A 20,070-nucleotide genomic window follows, 5' to 3' on the forward strand; every position below is an offset into this window, starting at 1 on the left:
ATAATAAAACAACTAATTTAACATGTAAACACAAGGGATGATGTTTCTCATTTGAAGCTTCTATTGTTGGCAAGTAATACTTCATAGGCATCAAAAATACTTTAATCTCTCCATATTTCCCCATTTCTAAGATGCTTTCTTTTCTTTATGGAAGCTTTAGCTATTTAACATCAAACCAACCAATTGCACAAAAACTACAGCACCAAGCTTTGCTAAATGAAACCGCTGGAGAGCACACGCAGGAGAAAAGAATTTGACCGTGTTTTTTGAGTGGGCTAGCAGTCAAATGAGTTTAAATAAAACTAATGTTAACACATTCCTTAATTGAAATGATTCTTAGCAGAAAAAAATGCAGATCAGCATGATCTTACTGTAGGCTAGTTGGTGACCCAGCCAGACTTTTGTGCAGGTTAGGGTTTTGACTGTGCCTGTTCCGACTGCGAACAGATGAAAACATGGTGTTGCAACCTGGGACTTTACATTTGTGGAGCTGGCGGAGATGCACTGTTTTGTAATGAGCCCTGAATGTTCCTTTATTACTGTAAGTTTTTTGACATATATGACAAGTTATCGGCAAACTGGAAGCTAAATTTGTAAAGTTTTGATTAGCTTTCTCAATTAAAGTACAGTCTTGGTAGAGTTCATCATTGGGCATTAGGCTGGGTCCTTCACAGCTTTCATCACTATCATCCATGGGCATGGTGCATATTTCACTTCCTCCATCAGAATCCCAAGAAGAATGAGCACTGCTTTCAGATTTAATGCTGGAAGTAGTGCTCAGATCCAGAACAGCTCCATCATTCGATGGATCATATCCATAACTCTCAGAACAGGGTTCTCTAATTTTGCTCACTGGAAAAACGAAGCTGCCTGTTCTGTTCATTCCTTTGAAGATTACAGAAGTATGTCCAACATGTTGTTTTAAAGAGACATCTTGGCAAAACTCCTTAGCCATGTCTTTCAAGAGGTATGTTGCATTGAAATGGTTGTTGAATTCCAGTGTATCTTTAGTCAGAAGCTTATGATGAAGATTTAGGTTTGAACTATGTCTAGAAGAACAAAGACAAGCTTAGCAAGAAAGCGTTTTGCCTCACTTAACAGCGGTTTCATAATGATTATTAACAAAGAAAAAAAATCAATATTTAGTAGCATGCATGAACTGTATACTGCTAATTTGACCAACTGCCACACTGGGAGTGCACACAGATAATCTGAACTTGCTTGCACTAGCATATATCAGAAATAACTCTACAGAAATCAATGTTTCAGATTCTCTCCTGCATTGTGGATAGCTGTCTGCACCACTAGGTCTAGTGCTGGGCCTAAAAGAGTTGGAGGACAGACCAAAAACCTGTATACCGAACTGAGACTGAAGAATGGACTGAGGGGGGTAAGAAGATTCTTTCCCAATGGACAATGCAGGAAAGGAGTGACACCGGAGTCTGCAAAAGATACTGATGATCTCAAATACCATAACCATGTGCCAGGGTGCAGCTGTACACATCAGTACAGAGCTTTCACTTGACAGGATTTTCCTTGAAGTAAGGAATTTTACATTTTATGCAACTTGCAGGTTCCAAATGGGCATTTCTAGATTCAGTTTAAAACCAGCAAAACATATAAAAATCACTGCTGGCCACTGAATACAACCAATCAGCTCACTGAAAACTTCCAGGCTCTGGAGAGGAGATTCAATTTATTGCAAGACAGGGAAAATATTAATTTTTCTCTTTGCCATTATGGTTTAATCCAAACCATGAACTGTTCAAATGCGCGTAGAAATGTGGTATTTGCAGTCACAGCACTCATTTAGAAACTTCTGCAAAGTTTCACATAACTCAGTTGTTTCACATAACTACTGTTTTGCACAAAGCTTGTTAACTTTCTTGTGAGTTGGCTTTGTTGGGTTTTTCTTTAAATAAACCATCTTCCAAAAGCACCTATGTTAAAACTTAACTGAATGTATTGGTGCAGGAAGGAATTCATGGCATGTGAACGCAAATCTTACTGCTGGCCTTCTTTCCTGTGGCCCATATCACAATTACAGTGGAGAGGAATTCACATCTGGGAAGATGCAGGCAGCAGATGAAGCTGTGCATCTCAGATGCAGCGGCCAGTCCTCAGAGACCAGCTCATCCTCTCTCTGGACTGCATCAGCTGGCTCCAGCACTCCTAGCAGATTACAGACAATCTAAACCTTGTGTCACTCTGAACAACTATCCAGGCATGCTTCCTGCAGCCAAAAGCTGCAGTAACACTCTTACAGGAGAGACAGAAAACTTAGAACACTTAGTTGCACTTTAACAGGTTTGTTATCTATCACTTATCAATTCAGATACATAACTGATAGTCAACAATAAAGCTTCAGTTCTTGCTTCTATGTATACAATAGGCTGAAATGAAGTGATTTCAACAACACAATACTGCAGCTAACAGTAAACTGAATTAAACTCATGATATACTTTAGGAATTAGTATGCAATCACACATAAAAGCACTACCAATGTGGATACACACCAGATAGTGTTAGTTCAACTAGCACCATGTAACGTTAATTTTTGTACTGACATAGTGTAATCTTACTTTTATTATGGGCTTTTTCCCACCAGTCTGTTCAAAATCCTTAAGTAAAGCAAGGACAAGAGCAAGTGAAGAGTTCCTGAATTGATCTCATTGCTTTTTCATTAAAGAGCACTGTATATATTAAAATACACATGAAAGTACATATTAAACATATAAGTTCACACATGCATCTATTGGCAAATTGCTGAATTCATACCCTTGTGGCTTTCCCTTTATGTTCTAAAGTATTCTTTCAACTATTGCATTTCAATGCAATAACATATTCAACTATTTATCAGTTATGAAATTTTCATGGCTTTATTTAATACCTTGTCTAGTGGAAAGGAAATATTTCAGTGGATTTTCATTTCATGAATGTTCTGATAAATTATCGTACCTGTTATATGAGGATACACAGAAAACCTTTGCAGGCTCCATTCCTCAAACACTCATTTTAATTTCAAACTAGGATCCATTGTGATGGTAAAATAAATACAATTTTGTTTATAATTTTCTTACCTGTCTCGACTTCTACGAGAAGGGAAAGCAGCATTACAGCCCTCCACTGTGCAAATATGCATTTCTTTGAGATGTACATTTTTAAAATGCATTTTTACACTGTAAGGGTTTTTAAAAGTCTTCTTACAGATGTCACAATGAAAGCGGCTTTCTTCCTTCTGAATCCCTAGTGCATGTTGACTGACATGATCCATATCTTTAGAGTCTTCAAAACAAGGAATGGCAGCACCCCTGTTTGACAAAGTGCTGAAAAAGCCCCCGGTCAGCAAGTGGTGTTGCAATTCAGGGCAGTCATCTTTAGGAATCCTGCGCTTTGACTGCTCTTTAATATACACGGGGGGTTCAGTCATTGGTTTTATAACATCATTGTGGTGGTGTTTTGGATCTTCATACATAATCTCATGGGAAACTATTTTTAATGGTTGGTTTTCTTCTGGTTTAACCTCTTTCTCATAGTGATGCAATTCATTCTCAGAGATATCCTTGATGTATTTGTTATCTGGCGCAAAGACAGATTCAAAATACTTTCGGCCCTCTACCCCAGAGACAGATTTCCATGAATTACCTGAATGGGGGTGCTTTTCCACCCTGTCGGTCACCCGCTTCTCTATCTTATGCTCACAGGTCTCAAGCTCTCCGTCGCTTACCACTTGCAGACGTGTATCATCTTCAGAACTGGCAACATCACTGCTTTCATTTGGTGTCTCCACAGCTTCCTTCTCTATCTTAATAGGCATGCTTGATTTACGAGATTTCTTCTTGGGTAGCATGTCAAATGGCAATTCATTTGAAACAAGCTGCTCTGGTATAGAGGAGGAAACAAGAGGCAGAGAAGGAAGAGTACCTGGAGTATTAGCAAGCTCAGCTGGTGTGACTGGACTACGGTAAAAAGGAAGAACAGGCTGTACTGTCTTCAGGTTTGGAAAGAGGACACCATTCTGTCCAATACTGGGAAATCCAGCCTGACCCTTAGAATCTGTACAAGAGCTGGCATAGCTGGTAATAGTTCTGCTATCCGGACCTAAAATTGTAAATTCTGTCCTTTTACTATCTCCAGGTCCAGCAATGGTCAAACCATTTCTTAGATCTTTATCCCTGTTATTCCTGTTCATTGGCATATGGAGTCTGGGGTTAGGATTTGCACTATGACGATTTCGACTACGCAGAGAGCTAAATACCATATTGCAACCCTCAATTGTGCATTTGTGCTTTATCTTCAGATGAACAGCATTGTAATGTATTTTCAAAGTACCTTTGTCATAAAATGTCTTTTCACATGCAGTGCAGAAAACACGCCCTTTCCTTGGCCCAGCACCATTCTTTTCAACAGATTTCATTTTGTTTTCTGGAGATAGTGCTGTCATTTCAAGCTTTGCTGCTGCATTATGTGAACTGGAATCACTTAAAAGGGCATCATCTTCTGTTTTAGTGGTGACATCTGGACCATTTATGCTCCTCTCATTTTCAACTTGAAATGGTGCAGAACTAGAAGTTAAGAAGCTGCTTTCAGAAAATGGTATCTGAACATCTTGTTTAGTTTCACTGCTATGGTCTTGACCTTGCTCAATCAAATGCCTTTCTGGTGGTGAACCTATCAAAGGTGGAGGCACTGGACTGAAAAACTGAAATGGCAGCATGAAAGCCATGTTATTTACAATATTCTCAAAGGGATGAATGTTGGTGGGACTCATTTTGTCCAAGGAAGCAGAAAAATTAGGACTGTGTTGATTGCAGCTCTCAATGAATGCCCTAATATCCAAATTGGCAGTTGGTGGTGGTATTATAATGGACTGCCCTTCTTTCTCTTGAATTGCCATTAACTCTACAATAGACTTAGTTTCTCCAAAACGAAGAAACTGCTGCAAAGTAGCCAGTTCTTCTTCAGTGGTCATTATGCTCCAGTGATCCAGCACCTTTCCTGAAGCATCCTAAAGCAAAAAATATTTAAATGAGTCCAAAATTAGTTAAGGCAAACAAAAAAACCCTCCCCTGAATCTTTCATTTTTTTCAGGGATTAAAACTTCTTATCTAGTGAAATGATAAAATCCTTCTATTTAATAAGAGATTAATGCCAATTCTGTGATACTTCCTTCCAAATTTTACTACAGTAGTGATATTATTTCTTTCAGACTGACAGTAATACTTTCCAATAAACTATTTTTTTTCCACAAAAATTAAGACATGTCATTTGAACAACAGTTAGTATCATGTAAGTACAGACAGCAGAGATGGAGCAATCAGGCCAAGATTTAGCTCCTCATTTAAGTCAAGTATTCTTTCATTGCAAGTTTAATAATCTTCCAAGCAACTAAGATCAGAGAACAAATGAACCTGTATTGATCTTTTGCCAGTGTTCACAGAGCACAGCTGTAATTACACTAGTGTTGGAGTTCTTTCAAACTCTAGCTATGCCTAACTTTTCCCAATAACTACAATAAATATTTTATCACAGAACATGTATTTGATGGCCTACTGAGATTTTTCACAGTGCATGTAAGAGTTTCTAAGATGATGAAGAACGTAACATTATAAATTTTTCATGTGGTAGAGGTTCAAGGTAATTGATTCCGTATTTTTAATCCTAACACTAAAAAGCAAGATTATCAAGACCATTAAATATTGATTCGTGTCATAATTTAAGATCATAATGTTACTTTACATAAAAGGTAACTTCCACAGTAGCAAGGACTAACATTAGTGTAAGCACATAGGGCCAAATTCGTCCTTGATGTAGCTCCAGTAAGGTCAGTAGCACTACACCAGAGATGAATACTGTCCCTGGTGTTTAAAAAGATGGCAATTTGATTTGTCAATGTATTATGCTACTCTATAAAAGTAAACTCCCTGTTTAAATAATTCTAGCACAAATTCTGAAGCCTTTATTTTTATACATTCCCAGTAACTTTTCTTTTTTCTCTTGGCTTACCTTTGTTGATAGATTTGAACAAAGTAGGAAGATTTCAGGTAAGCCTGACTGAAGGAGAGAGCAATGACCAAAAATCCACCCTTTTTTTTCTGGTGCTAAGCTTGTACAAGTCTATCTGCCTTTCAGGTGTATCACATTGTTAACACATTGTGAACCACTGACAAGACTAAGCTAGAAAACATTATGAATTACTACTCAGTGATCATATTTATATTTAAAAAGCCCATCTAAATACCTGTAGCACATATCCACGTATATAATCCTGTAGTGTCCAATCCAGGGCATGGAGAATCTGTATCACCTCTTCCTGCTTCAGTACACTGAAAAGCCGATCTAGCAGAATTTTAAGGCGCACAGGAATGGCTTGGGTTCCATACAACATGAGGCTACTGATATCAAAGACAACATTGGATTGAACTATTTCTACCTGGCTTGATGGGTAGAGGTTGGGAATCCTTAACTTGCTCAGGGCTGAAAATAAAATAACAAAATGTAAATAAGCTTGAGTCACAAGAGATAGATAAAATCGAATTTAACTAATACTGCGGTTTGGGGGGGTGAGGGGTGACATAAAAAGCATGCTATAGTGAGAAGGGTCCTAAAAAGTTTTATATAGATTGCAAGAACAAATATTACCATGTGCTACCCATCCATGCCGGCACTGGTCACATTGTCGCTGATTTATTTTCCCGGGTTTGAAACACTGACAACTACAGTTCACGAGAGTGCATCGGATAGCCTGGAAATCAATAGAAAGGATGACAGGTAATATATAAGCACCATCGAGAGTGTGCAGAGTATACATATAAAATCCACCCATAAAATCCACATGAAGACAGAGTTAGCATACCAGCACATACCTATCAATGTGCAATAGACATAGTCTAAGCAAAACCTGAGTTATGCAAGATTACCTCTGCTTTAAAGAGGATCAGATACCATCTAGAACACTAGAATATTATGGAAGCAAAATATTTAATGTCATACGTGCAACACTTCTGTGGATTTATTTAGGCAGAAGCACTTTTATAACAATAATAAAGTGTTCTTGTGCATTCACCTCAGCTACCATCTTCATGCAAGAACACTTTTCTTCAGGACGGTTTGAAAACAAAGACATACAGATGAAAGTCTCACTCAAAGTTTTGCTGGAACTCTATACTGCAATATAAGAAGTTCTAATGAGCAATGCCTTATCTCTACATAGATGCCATCCCTTATGTACAGTAGTATCCACATAGAATATAAGTATCCTGTCCAAGATACAGCAGTCTGCTAGTGCTTCTCAGTAACAAAGCTAACCAAAAAGTACTCCAGCTCCTCAAACCTATAGCAGTCACACTTGATATGAGAGATGCTTGAAAGACAATAGGCAAAATAGAGAACACGCAAAGATAGCAACCAGTTGCACAGTTCAATTTGTGCATCACTTTACTCTCACTGAGGTCATCTATAATGCAAATCAAATTAGTATTCAGCTATTCCTAATCAACAGGGTGAAACAAACTTGCTTCCTGGAATACATGCTTTCTTCTGTATGTGCTCATCTGCTACAAAAGGCAGACAGACAACTTTGAGGTCCCAGTTAAAGCACCATAGGGATTGCTATAGAGCAGAGCATTTGTAAGATTCTGTATTGCTTAGATCTGATACTGAGAATAGTTCCTGCAAAAATGGAATATTTATTAAGGGAGGGAAAGTGAAGAAATTAATGTGCAGAAATTCTGCACTGGAATAAATAAATAAAAAAGATAATGCAATTGTAATGTGTCTGCAATTTTTTGGTTTTAAAGAAATGTGTTATGTTTTGAACTACAGACAGCAAATATGAAAAAAGGCAAAGTTATACCCACCACTGGCTGCTACTCATGCTCCGAGGGTCATATGCAAAATGGAGATTTCCTCTACTTATTAATACCCACAGAAAAGCAAGACAAGACTTGAAGAGAAAAGTAATGTCTTTTCAACGCAGGCATCCCCACATTGACAGCTTTGGGAAACATAGAGAAGCAAGTTTTTGGACAATGAGACTAAGGAAAATGAATGCAGGAGATGCTTAAAATGAAAACGACATTAAGAAAAAGATAATTTCACTGGGTTTTGCAATGCATATTTCTTTAGGCTTGAAGAATTGGACTGACTAAGGGCAGAACAAGACACTACAACAAGTACAACAATCTATTACAAACAAGCTTGTGCAGGGTGTTTGGATGCTTAGTGCTTTAAATGACTGGATTTGGACTGAGACTTTAAAATCTCAGTAGCTGGCTTATCGAGGAGTTAGCTTACATGCACATCTCCAAACTGCAGTGACTTGATGCTGAGATTCATCTTTATTTGAAGAATCAGAACAAGTGGCAACAGGGCTATTGAAATCTCTGAATCATTTTGCCTTTAATCTTTTAAAGGAGCCATTGCAAAATACTGAATTCTTGAGAAAAACTCTGTGTTCCCCATAAAGTGATAAAATACGCATCAATACCCCACACAGTGTGAATTGCTTCACTTTAATAGAGGATATATTTTCACTTAGATGCTAAAATACTTTCATGTAACAACAAAAAGCCATAAATTTGTTACAGAAAGGTTGGAAAAAAAAAAAGACACAGTTGGCTGCTGATTCATTTCTATCACAAGATATCCAACAATAATGCAGTTGAAGTCTTCTCCCTCTGTACACACATAATATTCTGTGCCTTGCACAGACTGAACCCCTTCCATAAGCAACCCTGCTAGGTTTGGTAAACTGCTGTGCGTTCCACAAATGCGTCTTTTGCAGTCCCTCCAGACAATATTACAAAAGAGTACTTCCTTTTTCTGCAAGATCTAGCAGAAATATGCACAATGAAGAAAGTTGTCATGATGATAAGTTAATTGAGATTTCAAAATTTTTTAAATTCCTTTTCCTTTGGACATGTTCTGCAAACCACTGACCTTCAAAACTGTTTTTTTCTTCTTGATTTGTGTACTTAGACAAGAAAGAAATACTGCACAAAATCCTGCATTTCAGAGCTTTGCGTAACATCTTTTTTCTATATGATACATGTATTTATTATGTCTTCCTGCATATGTGTAGAAGACTGCACAGGCAAAAAGTAAAAGGAGGACATTTTGCTTTATGTATATGAAAGCGGCTATTACAGAGTAAAGTTCCCTTCTCTTCTAAATATGGAACTGATCCCCTCTCAAGTCAATATGTTACTGCTTCTGGACACCAGTCTTAGATGAAGTTAGCTTGCATACTGCCAACATATCAAAGTATACCCTGAAATCAGGGATCTGCTGCTGATTTAAAAAATGGCTTGTAAGAATCCCTGAGAAGAAACACGTGTGATTTTCAGGTTGGTAGCCTTTCTCTTCATTTGTGCTCAACACAGTTTGTGTCTCTTAAAACTTCTCCAGCAACATTTGCGTTAATATAGTCACAGAGAATATATAACATGGCAAAATTAACTTCTAAAATAATCAGTGAGTCACAATTCTAAATCTTCATTCGTTGTTCAACTTAAAAAGGCACTTCTAAAAGATGCACTTTGATTATCTCCCACGTTAACTTATATCAGAGTTTAATGAAATTTGGCAAAAACTTCTTGAGATTAATATGCTTGTCTTTTGCCTGTTAATCCTACTGTCCTTTATACGCTTATTCTAAGGTACTGTAATTATATCAAGTCTTTTAATGAGCTTTATTTTCCTAGCAAGTGGAATGTACACACAATTTCATTCTACAGAACAAAGGAATAACTTTCTATATTGCATACATGTAAAACTTCAGAATTGCAATTAAAGGATTGGAAACGTAGATGGAAATTAAAGTGGAAATTTTTTAAAGTTCAACCCTTTCATTTAGGTCTATTAATTTAGTTTCATTTTCCAGAAACATAAGGCAGATATTTCAAAAAATAGATCTTATGCTATCATCACGGATCTTGTTATTGCTTTCCAGTCACTCTTTCGCTCACAAATGGATCTTTCTAAATCCATTATCAGCAGCACTTTCTTCATTTTATGTATTATTTTTTAATAGAGTTGAAAATTCTGATCAAAATTTCCTGTGGTTTTACCAGCAGGACTGTGGAAAACCAAATGTTGGATTTTTTAATGCAAATAATTCCTCATTACAAGAGAAACAGATGAACGATTAAACTGGCCACTATAAAGCATCTAACGACGAATCACTGAAAAAGAAATCTTAACATCTGTTGCCTGAAAGTCATGACTGCTGACATCTTTCTTTGCCAGATATCGATGTGGCTTCGATTATGCTTTAAAACTTACTGAACGTTACTTTGCAACCCACTCACCACCTTCACAGAAAAGCACAAGCTATAATGGGACAAATTCATTCTCATTGTGGGACATAATCAGGCTTCATTTCTAAAGCAAGTTTGAGATCATCTATACTCTCCTGAAGCCTTTTGGGACCTACTCTTGCTTGTAACATACTAACAGCAGGTTTAAAACAACACAGCAAGAGGAGGAGAGCTGTATAACTGTATCAAATCTTGTTTAGTGTTAAGTGGATTCTGGTTTGACAGCACTTTGGCTTGGGAAATAAATTAAAGAGTAAGCAAGTATTGAAGACTCTGCCAGGACCGAGTCAGAGATCTCTGCTCACAATGGAAAGCCAGTCTGGCTCTCTGCATGCAGTGAGAGCTGCAAATGCAGACACCACTCAAATGGAAGAGCAAGTCCCAGATTACCCTGGTGGTGTTTAGTGTTGATATTGCACAGGGCAGCAATTGTTTCTGGCACCCAAGAAAAACCCTTGTCCTCTTTGCACAAAGCTACCCCTCCCTTTAGAAACTGCTATTTTACAGCTACTGCCATCACATGAAAAGCATGAGAGCTTTGCTGCTCTGCTATGAGGATTAATGACAAAATGCTGCCATTGATGCTGTGTTACAGGGACATCTTTTCCAATCAGGGGTTAGAAATTCCTATCAATTTAAAATGCAGGTTTCAAATAAAAATAGGAATTACATGAAAGAAATGTGTGAAACTTCCAGTAGATGAGACATAACTTTTCATGTCCTTCTAGCAACAAGCTGTATCTCCTATGGCCATCTCACCTTCATTTGCCAGAAAAAGTAATTCCACTGAATGTATGTAGCCCTCCAAGTTATGTGCTCTGGTGAGAAAATATCCTATAGGAAAAAACAGGGACATGTCCCATTTTTATAGAATAAACTTGCAGGGGCTCTACAGTAAGAACACTTGTGGAGGAAGAGCCAAGAATTATAATAGGGGAAGAAGATCAATTTGTAAAGCGTTAGGATTTTTTGTTTTGTCTGCCAATCAGCTAAAACATGAAAGTCTCTGTACTTCCTAGAGTACAGGTAACAATTTGCTCACATATTAAGAATAATCCACAGAAATTAAGCTCTTTTTTGTTTACAGAACTAAAATTAAACATGGGACATATGTATGGTTATTAGGAAATACTTTCTTGCTTGCACTTCATAAGAGATTTGCAAGAAAAGTAAAAGGATGGATACATTTATCTCTTAAACTAGAAGTACAATCCACAGGACAAATCCAAATCTGTGTGCACCTTTCAGTAAAGAAAACAGTGACTACATATGACAGCGAAGTTGCCTTTCTGGCCAATTTGCTTTCTTTCCTGTTAGTGCTGTTATCCACTGGGTTTCTTGTGGTTGCAAAGTTTAAATAAGTCTTCCTTTTTCACCACCCATTTAAATTTGATTACTTCTGTGTTTGAATCCTTTGAACAACCACTGAAAGCAGAGATTAATTAAAACCCCCTTTATCTAAAGCACCTCTGTCAATGCTTTTCTTTTCCACACCATACAATGAGCAAAGCTTTGGTTTAGCCCTTTTTTTTTGGAAGGCAACATTTCACCTAAGGATATATTCCACTGATAAGTAATACTGTCTGTCTTTTTTGTCATGATTTAGAACAAGTTCTCAATTTACATTTTGCCCACCTTACTTTCACTGTACCACAGCTCAGCTGTGCTTATCTGTATCACGCTAATACTTTTTTCATCATCTATCCCATATGTATTTGTACCCACCCTGTCCCCTCCATAGTACATATTTAGCCCTTGTGCGTGTTCTCCCTAAACACGGACTTCAGCTTTTTATCCTCTGTTGAGCTCTCTGCAGTTTACTGAAATCAAAATATATTCCAGTATATTCCAAGTGCAATCACAAAAGGTGTTGGGCTGCTCCAGATGATGTTAAGTACTTATTGAAGATATAGCTCAACAATTAAACCTAAAATGCACGTTGATATATCTGTTAGAGTTTAAATTAAGTATCTTACATTTCTATTGTTCCTTGAAAGTTTCAATATATTCCCAGTTTACTAAGGCCATGAATTCCATCTGCCTGTAGAGAACATTAGGAGGACCCCCGCAGCACCTTCAAGGAAAGGCTTTGGGCCATTTTCTTCTTCCTGATATGCTCACTTCAAAGAGGAAACAGGGATGCCTGGAGGATGGACAGAACATGGAAACCCTTCAGTGCCTGTAAGCAGAGCTGGGAGGACACATACGGAATGGGGAAAAGAGACACACCAAGCAATAGTGCACTGAAACGCACTTATATTGTGTACAGGTCTGACAACAAGGCCCACTGGAGGGCTACTCTGCACAAGGTAGACTTGGCCCATGCTATGACTTGGCATGAACTTGTTCAGTTCAGTTTTGTGGTATTTTCTGCTATCACGTGTTTACAGTTCTCAGTCATGGCTGAGGTCAAAGCTGTGCTGGTAAGTCACACATCACTGATAACACACATCCACTGCCTGCCTTAGTCCTTGAAACAAATGGGTTTCCATTCATGGACATTTATGCCTGCGCAAGTACATCTGGCTGTTGCAATCTCTGCTGTTTCTATACTGAAGTTTAAAATACTTAAGACTAAAATAATTACATGAAAGTATTAAAACAAGGAAAACGTCCCTATAAGATTACCAATAATACTGCACTGAATGCTGCACACACTATTTCCACAGTCTTATCTCACAGAAAATGTTTCTTACAAAGTAACAGCTGCCTTTAATACAGTTATTTAATAAAAATATTAAGTAACAACAAACGTCTTTCATGAGAGGCAAACAAGCAAACAAACCTTACAGTTTGTTGTATCCATATTTTGAGCTTTTAATTAAGCAGAGAAAAGTTGCACACGGAAGTGACAGAGTAAACAGCACCGACCAAATAGCCCCAACCTTCTCCATTAGAGGACATGTTTAAAATGCTAGCCCTTGATGATTCATCTGACAAACTGCTTATTAGTGAAATAATTTAGCAAAATTCTTGTCTCCTGCTCAAGAGACCAAGCAGGAGACAAATGAAAATGATGGGCCACGACTTGCCTTTTGCAGTGCCACTAAACACGAAGTTACACTCATAACTCAGTGCCTAAATCCACGATGGCTCCTCAATAACTCGGCTGGTTTTCATACGCACCAACCATACACACCAGCTCCTACCAAACTCAGGAGGTGCAAGAACCTTTGAAAAATCCAGACAAAAACCTTTTGTTTCAGAGGCCAAACAACACCTGCTGTGCCGAAGATTTTGGCTGGTGCCAATACCACTCAACTCCCACTTACCCGTTCTCTGTGGGGAAATTACGTTATGATTTTTACTCCTAAAAGAACACAAAGGCCTCAAGTTGAATACATTTTCTAGATAAGACCACAGAATACATCCCATTAATTCTCTGGATCCTTATGTATATATTCATATTGTTTATTTGGGGTCAGATACCAAAACCTGACCTCCTTTTAAACAGCCACAGCTTGAGCATACACGTAAATAAGAGTATTTACAACCCAGATCATGCAGCAAGCTGCATTACTCCATTACCCTCTCCCTCCGTGGGGCTGAAAAAAGCTAATTTGGGCCTAGAATTTGACCGAATCTCTCTCTTGTGGGTGTAGCTGAGCACCTTGAGCTAAAAATGTTTAATTGTCCTTGTAATAATTAACTAAAACATCCTCAAAACCATCTAAAACGTGGAGGGAAGTGAAAAAGCTCAGTAAGATGGAACTGAAATTAGGTAATACCTTCACACAATGGCACCACCCCATCAAATCAGCCATGCTTGTGGATTTAAAAGACAGTTTTAGCTGGCTACTGAATTATGGGCCACGAGTCCATGTGTCACCACTTTGTTAAATAGTTTTTCTGAGAACAGACCTGAGACTGAGGAGCTGAGATGAGACTGAACTAAATCAGACTCAATCCTAGAGCAACTCTGGGCTCAGCAGCAGCTAATGGAGAGGAGCTCAGGGCAGTCCCCGGCACAGCAGCAGGGTGAGGGAGCAGAAGGGAGCCGTTTCTGAGAGAGGCAGCATGCTACAAGGCCAAACTTTAATCACAGCATAACTTGTGGGATGAAAATCACTCCTCATGTATGTCACTTACCCTAAAGGGCCCCTTAGGGCAACTCTTGTTAATGGCACTGTCAAAATAATTATAAAGAGAAAAGAATGTGAGCGTGCGCGTGTGTGTGTGAGCACACACTCGGACTGCTACTCTTTAAACAAAAAGCACTGGACAGTAAAACTTAATTCTGCCGTTCAGCAACATGCTTGTAGATACATTGGGTTATGGTGCAATTAATCTCACTTGTTAACAACAGGTGTGTGCTGACAGACAGCTTGGTCAGACCTGGGCATGCATTTAGATCCTCTTTTACCGTTTGGTTTGGGAAAGAAAACCAAGAAATACAAATTGAGGAATGAAAAATGTCACATTATCATTATCTTACAATTATTTACTTTTGATTCTGAAAGAGACTACAATGCTACGGTTCCTCTGGCATACCTGCCCTGGCCTGCGTAGGGCAGAAACGTTTTGCTGAGCATTAAGCCGTGTCTATCACAAGGTATTGAAGTGACTTCCCTTCTTCATAAATTTACAGAAGAATTGTTCTTATTAGTGCATTCCAAAAAAAAGTAACAGAGTGCTGCGTGCTCATGACAAAAAATGCTCAGGCTTTAGGAGTCTGGATAAGTCACTGGATAGAAATGGTGTGAAAGGACTTAAGATAAAGCACAAGATGCCATTTAATCTAGCAAATAAATTGTGCGCGTACTGTTTATCTGTATTGCCATGCTATGCATACCACGGTAAATGGTGAAAGTACAGACCTATCCATGAACTGAAATTTAATTAAATATATAACGCCAAGCCCTATGTTAGCAAGGAATAAGTGCTATACACCCAAATTCACAAATATCATAGAAATGAAAAATATTAGTATAAATCAACTGCAAGCCCTTTAAAATATGTCTTTACCTAGCTTATAAAGTGTTATATATGGACAGTGTGGGTGAGTTAATGTTTCAAAGACAATCCTAACTTTTCAGCTCCTCACACAGATGCTTAAGTCTCAAAGCCATGAAATATTCATGCTGAGTTTTTTCTTTTTTCCCTGTTACAGAACAAAGATATAAAGAATAACAATAAAATATAGCAGCTCTCTGAAACATTTAGCATTACACAATTTCATTTAATGCAATTTCAGAAATTTTAAACCCAAACAGTATTTGTACACATATACATGATACTATCTATGGTGCTGCAGTTATGCAACATTTTATGCAACAGGGTCAGCTCCACTGGTAATTTCACAAGTTAAAACTTGGAAACTCAGTATTCCCTTTTAGTGAACGCACGTGAGGAAAATCGTAAGTGGCTTTCAGACATCAGCTCCTTTCAAATGAAAAAATACCCATTTCTCATTGATAGTCAGCTATATTTGAAATTCAGAGTCAAAAGTTTGTGTTTTGCTGCTTTTTTTCCCTCTTATTTGTTTAAAGAAACAATCCTACCATGGTTTTAAAGTGTGGAATGAAAATGTCATTATTTTTTATTCTCAAAATGACTGAGGAATGTTAGAAATTGTCACTTTTCCTCATTCCCTCAATAATATTTTTTTTTTTTTTTTTAGGCTGAATATTGACATTTCAGTCCCTAAGCAGATTTTTGAGATTGTAACTAGCAATAGAATAGCAAGAAATAAAAACTAAAAAGAAGACAGACAATGACACTTGCTGTAAAACTTCAACAGTAGCATCTGTTAGGACAAAAACTGCTGGCTGCCCAGTACATAGACACTGGGAGAGCTCCTGCCCCGCTAAAGCAAGGGAGAGCAGGAAATGATCCAGAGGGCCAAACCAATAGTTTTTCTTCCCTGGATAGATGTTTTTCTGGAATGATGAATTCAAGTTCCATACCTAAAATTGAGCTCAAATCTGCATGAAAAATGTTTACTCAATGCCAAATCATACCCAAAAGTGCATTTAGAATATGTCTATGTAGCAAAAACTGTAATCTGAAATTAAATGAAAACATTTCTGTTTTTGTCAGAGGTGTATTTAAAATTATCATAATGAAGTCTTTATTACTGAAAACAAAATCAGTCACTGACTGGTTCGATTGGAAATGGAATGACATGCTCAGTGTTGTATGAATGGATTTTTAACAGTATCATGAATGGGCACGGAAGCTGGAAGTCAAGACATTTGGTATCAAAAGGCAAAAGCTTGTTGCAGCTTAAGTAGGCAGAATTTTGTCTCTGCTATAGTGAAGCGCATGAAGTGGCCCAATAATAATTTTAATAATTTTTCCTGTTTCCTTGAAGATTTGGCTTTCCTGCAGGTTTGGATATGTTTGCAGAGACCATTATTTTAGGGTTCTGGATAGGTTAGAGATGGTTCGGTGGTTCAAAGAATAATCAGAAAAATTAATTTATAAAAACCAATCAAGCAAAAACATATCTATAAAGTAGAACAAAAATGTATTTTCCATAACATTAGTTTTCACATGTCCACCTATTGTCCAAATAAAAGTCTGATTAAGCTGCAAACTATTAAAAACTCTAGAGTTTAAATCAAACAGAAATGAAATCATGCTGATTACGAAGAAAACTTACTAGCAGTATACACATAATGGTAAGTAGATCTAATGTAATATAAATGATACGCTCTTTGAAAGTCTGTATTTTTCTCCTTTTCTGTAAAAGCAGCAATTAGAAAGTGTATATTGTTCTAATCACTAGAACAAAGAAAACCAACAGGCACTGTTGTTAGTAGTTAAAAATAATGCTAGTCCTACTTTGCACCATGACCTAAGTGGAGTGAGGCTCCCCACCTCCCACTCCTCCAGCACTGAGAGCTGAGCCACAATTTCACTGTTTTAAAACCAAAGTACAGAAACAGACACATTTGTCTAACACACCACTTGCATATTTTTCAGCAAACTGCAGTAAACAGAACCGTATTTTCCAAAAGGATGTTAAAAATAGAAGCATATGATCTTTTCCCACCTAGAATTGTATCCTTACAATTAAAGACTATTAGCTGGCATCCCTTTTAACCGTCAAACTCAGACAGTGGCAGTTCTATAGCCACAAAGAGAAGCAGTAAATGAGAAGAACATGTTACTACACTGCATTTGAGAAAGTTTGGCTCCAAGCTATGCACTGATTAATATCAGATCTCCTTCTTTACTTGCCTCTTGACAATCTTGTCACATCTGGCTGACAAATCCTTACAAGCTTATCCAAACCAAGGCAGCCCAGATCATGCTCCGGGAGTAGCTTGAAGGAAGCGGCAACACCAGCCATGCACTGATGTGCCATCATGAAACTAATGAAGCTGACTTCACTTGCAGACTGCAGGAACACGAAGAAACACAACATGCCTCAAGGTTTTGCAACATAACACAGAGTTAGCTCACCAAGATAAGACAAACAATCAGCTCCCGAGGTTCAAGAAGCCAAGTAGTCACATGAATTACAAAAATTTATATAGAAATCGCTTGAACAACAACCTCAGCTAAATGAGCACAATAAACTCCAACTTCAGATCAGACGTGAAAATTGACTGCTAAATGCCTTTCAAACAATGTTGGGTTTTTTTTTTTAATTAAAACAAAACTAGTTTATTTCATTTTCTCTCTCCCACATCCCCAAAATACCTGCATGTTGCCTGGCTCCCAGGTTATTCAAAATGAAAAACATTAGGAAAAAAAAAAAAAAAAAAAAAAACCAAGAAAGAAAAGAAAAGAAAAACCAGTGTCACTTTTTATCCGCAGGATTTTACAGAAGGATAAACCACAGCCTGTGTATATCAGTAGTCCTCCCCTGGGTTACCGATCTGCCCTCGCCTCATTTTTAAACCAAGGATTCGTTACACAGAGAACTAGAAGTATTTGGCCAATTAATAAATGAGAAAGTAAAATGCTGTATCTTAAGCACATCTAACAAACCCTCATTATGTACGGGCTGACAATTAAACCATGTTTATTTTTCTATATGAGGAAAAAATAATCAAAATAAATTAAATAAGTGTCTTGCATCCTGATGCATTTAACCTCTTAATTAGTGCAATGTATTTAAAAAGTCAGACCCCATCATACACACACACACAAACACTCACTCTCCCCCCCCCCCCCCGGGCTCCCCTGCCTCCCCCCCAGAATACAACAGACTGATCCTAAGAAAATAATTACTGGCCTTATTTTCTGGATGCTAAATAGTCAACAATAAATTGTATATAAAGGGCACACATTAGATTCCACTTTAGTGGTAATTTCTGAAGAACTTCGTAGTGGAATTACATTGTTGTCTGTTCTCCAGTGTATTTATACGTCATGCTAATGATAATGTATCTTCTTTAAGCACTTGACTCAGAACACATCTGAGTCACAAATCACAGATTTTATTGCTATTAATGTATATTGAGGACTCGTACAATTAAACATTGTCAAGTATTTATGATTTACATGCTACTACTTCAATTGGAAAACAATTACACAAGTGATGGCTCTGCTTATTATAATCAGCCTGCAATTCTGCATTACTTACTGTAGAACAGAAAAGTCATACAGTTGTTTACAGTGCACTGCAGAAAGAAAACCAGGATTTTTCACATAAACTAGTTTTCTACTTTCACAGTACCTTTTCGTAATTAAGAAATGGAGAGTACAGCTCCCTACAGCTCTCATCTCCATTGTTCATTACCCAAAACAACACCATTGCAAGATTTTTTATATCTCCACAGTGCATAACCACAAGTAAAAGTTGCACAGCAAAAAAAAATACACATTCATATAGAACTGCAAAGAACTTTCCTTACCTCAGACATTCTTACTGTGCTTATGTTTCCAGAGCTATAAAACAGTTTCCCATTCCCTCAGTGAGTTGTACAAAGAAGTACTGGAAACACTCCTGCCTGTACAAGTACTAAGGCAGAACCATCACACGCCTCTTTACTCTTGTCTGACTCTGAGCACCTCAAGGTCTGATGTATGCTCAGGCTGTGCACAGGGGAGTGAAATAAGATCCTCCCCCTTGGTGTTCTCCAGACCTACAGTACGAAGTTGTGTCTGCCTCTCACCTCTGCAGCCAGCTCTCACCTCGCTGCCCCGCAGTGGTGTGCTCCAGCGCGCTCCTCCAGTCGCAGGGCAGTCCCCTCACAGCTGGCTTGAAGAGGGCATGACACTCATCTTTCACAGAGATTTGATCAAAAGGAGGCTTGAGGCGCTCCTAATGCAGTGCGAGGAGATTCTACCTCTGCTCTGGCAGCCTAAGTAATGCGTTAAATCAATGCAGCTGACCTAAGGCCTATTACAGGTTTTTTTTTTCCTCTTCCCGGAGTGTACAACTATCTGCAAATAAGCTATGAGGTACTTATGATTAAAATTACTTTTTTTTCTTAGCGTCAGAGTGTTGTTTTTTAAATTGCAGCTGCTGTGTTATTTGTTTCTTTTTCCTTTTTTTTCCCTTTTTAAACTTTTGCAGGTTTCAAAGCTCCACCAACTGGGGTGTGGATTTTTTAAAGTTACAATATTTCCCCCCCATCGGCTTAGTTTTGAGTTAGGGCTGAATTTTATTTCTTTTTATGAAGTTGAAGCTTCCTATTAACAGAAGCACAGGTCATAAAGACAGGAGAATTACCTTCTAGTAATTGGGCCAAAATCTGGTTTCAGTTATTCAGGTGTTGGGTTGCATTCGTGAGTTACAGCAGGATTTTTGTCATAGTCATTTCTCACCTATTTAAAAAACCAAAACAACCCC

At 37.9% G+C, this 20,070-nt stretch overlaps 1 protein-coding gene across 1 annotated transcript; it reads right to left on the reverse strand.

The window, feature by feature from the left end:
• Nucleotides 1-367: 367 nt before the first annotated feature.
• On the reverse strand, nt 368-17,444 carry BNC1 (basonuclin zinc finger protein 1; the record flags this gene model as incomplete). The annotated part of the gene is given in 6 exon segments (XM_080626097.1): nt 368-1,049; nt 3,081-5,008; nt 6,242-6,477; nt 6,643-6,745; nt 17,368-17,378; nt 17,381-17,444. Coding segments are annotated over 6 exon segments (3,024 nt in total).
• Between the last annotated feature and the right edge of the window lie 2,626 nt (nt 17,445-20,070).

This window comes from Psittacula echo (genome assembly GCF_963264785.1).
Source record: "Psittacula echo genome assembly, chromosome: 10".
NCBI classification, from domain to species: Eukaryota; Metazoa; Chordata; class Aves; order Psittaciformes; family Psittacidae; genus Psittacula; species Psittacula echo.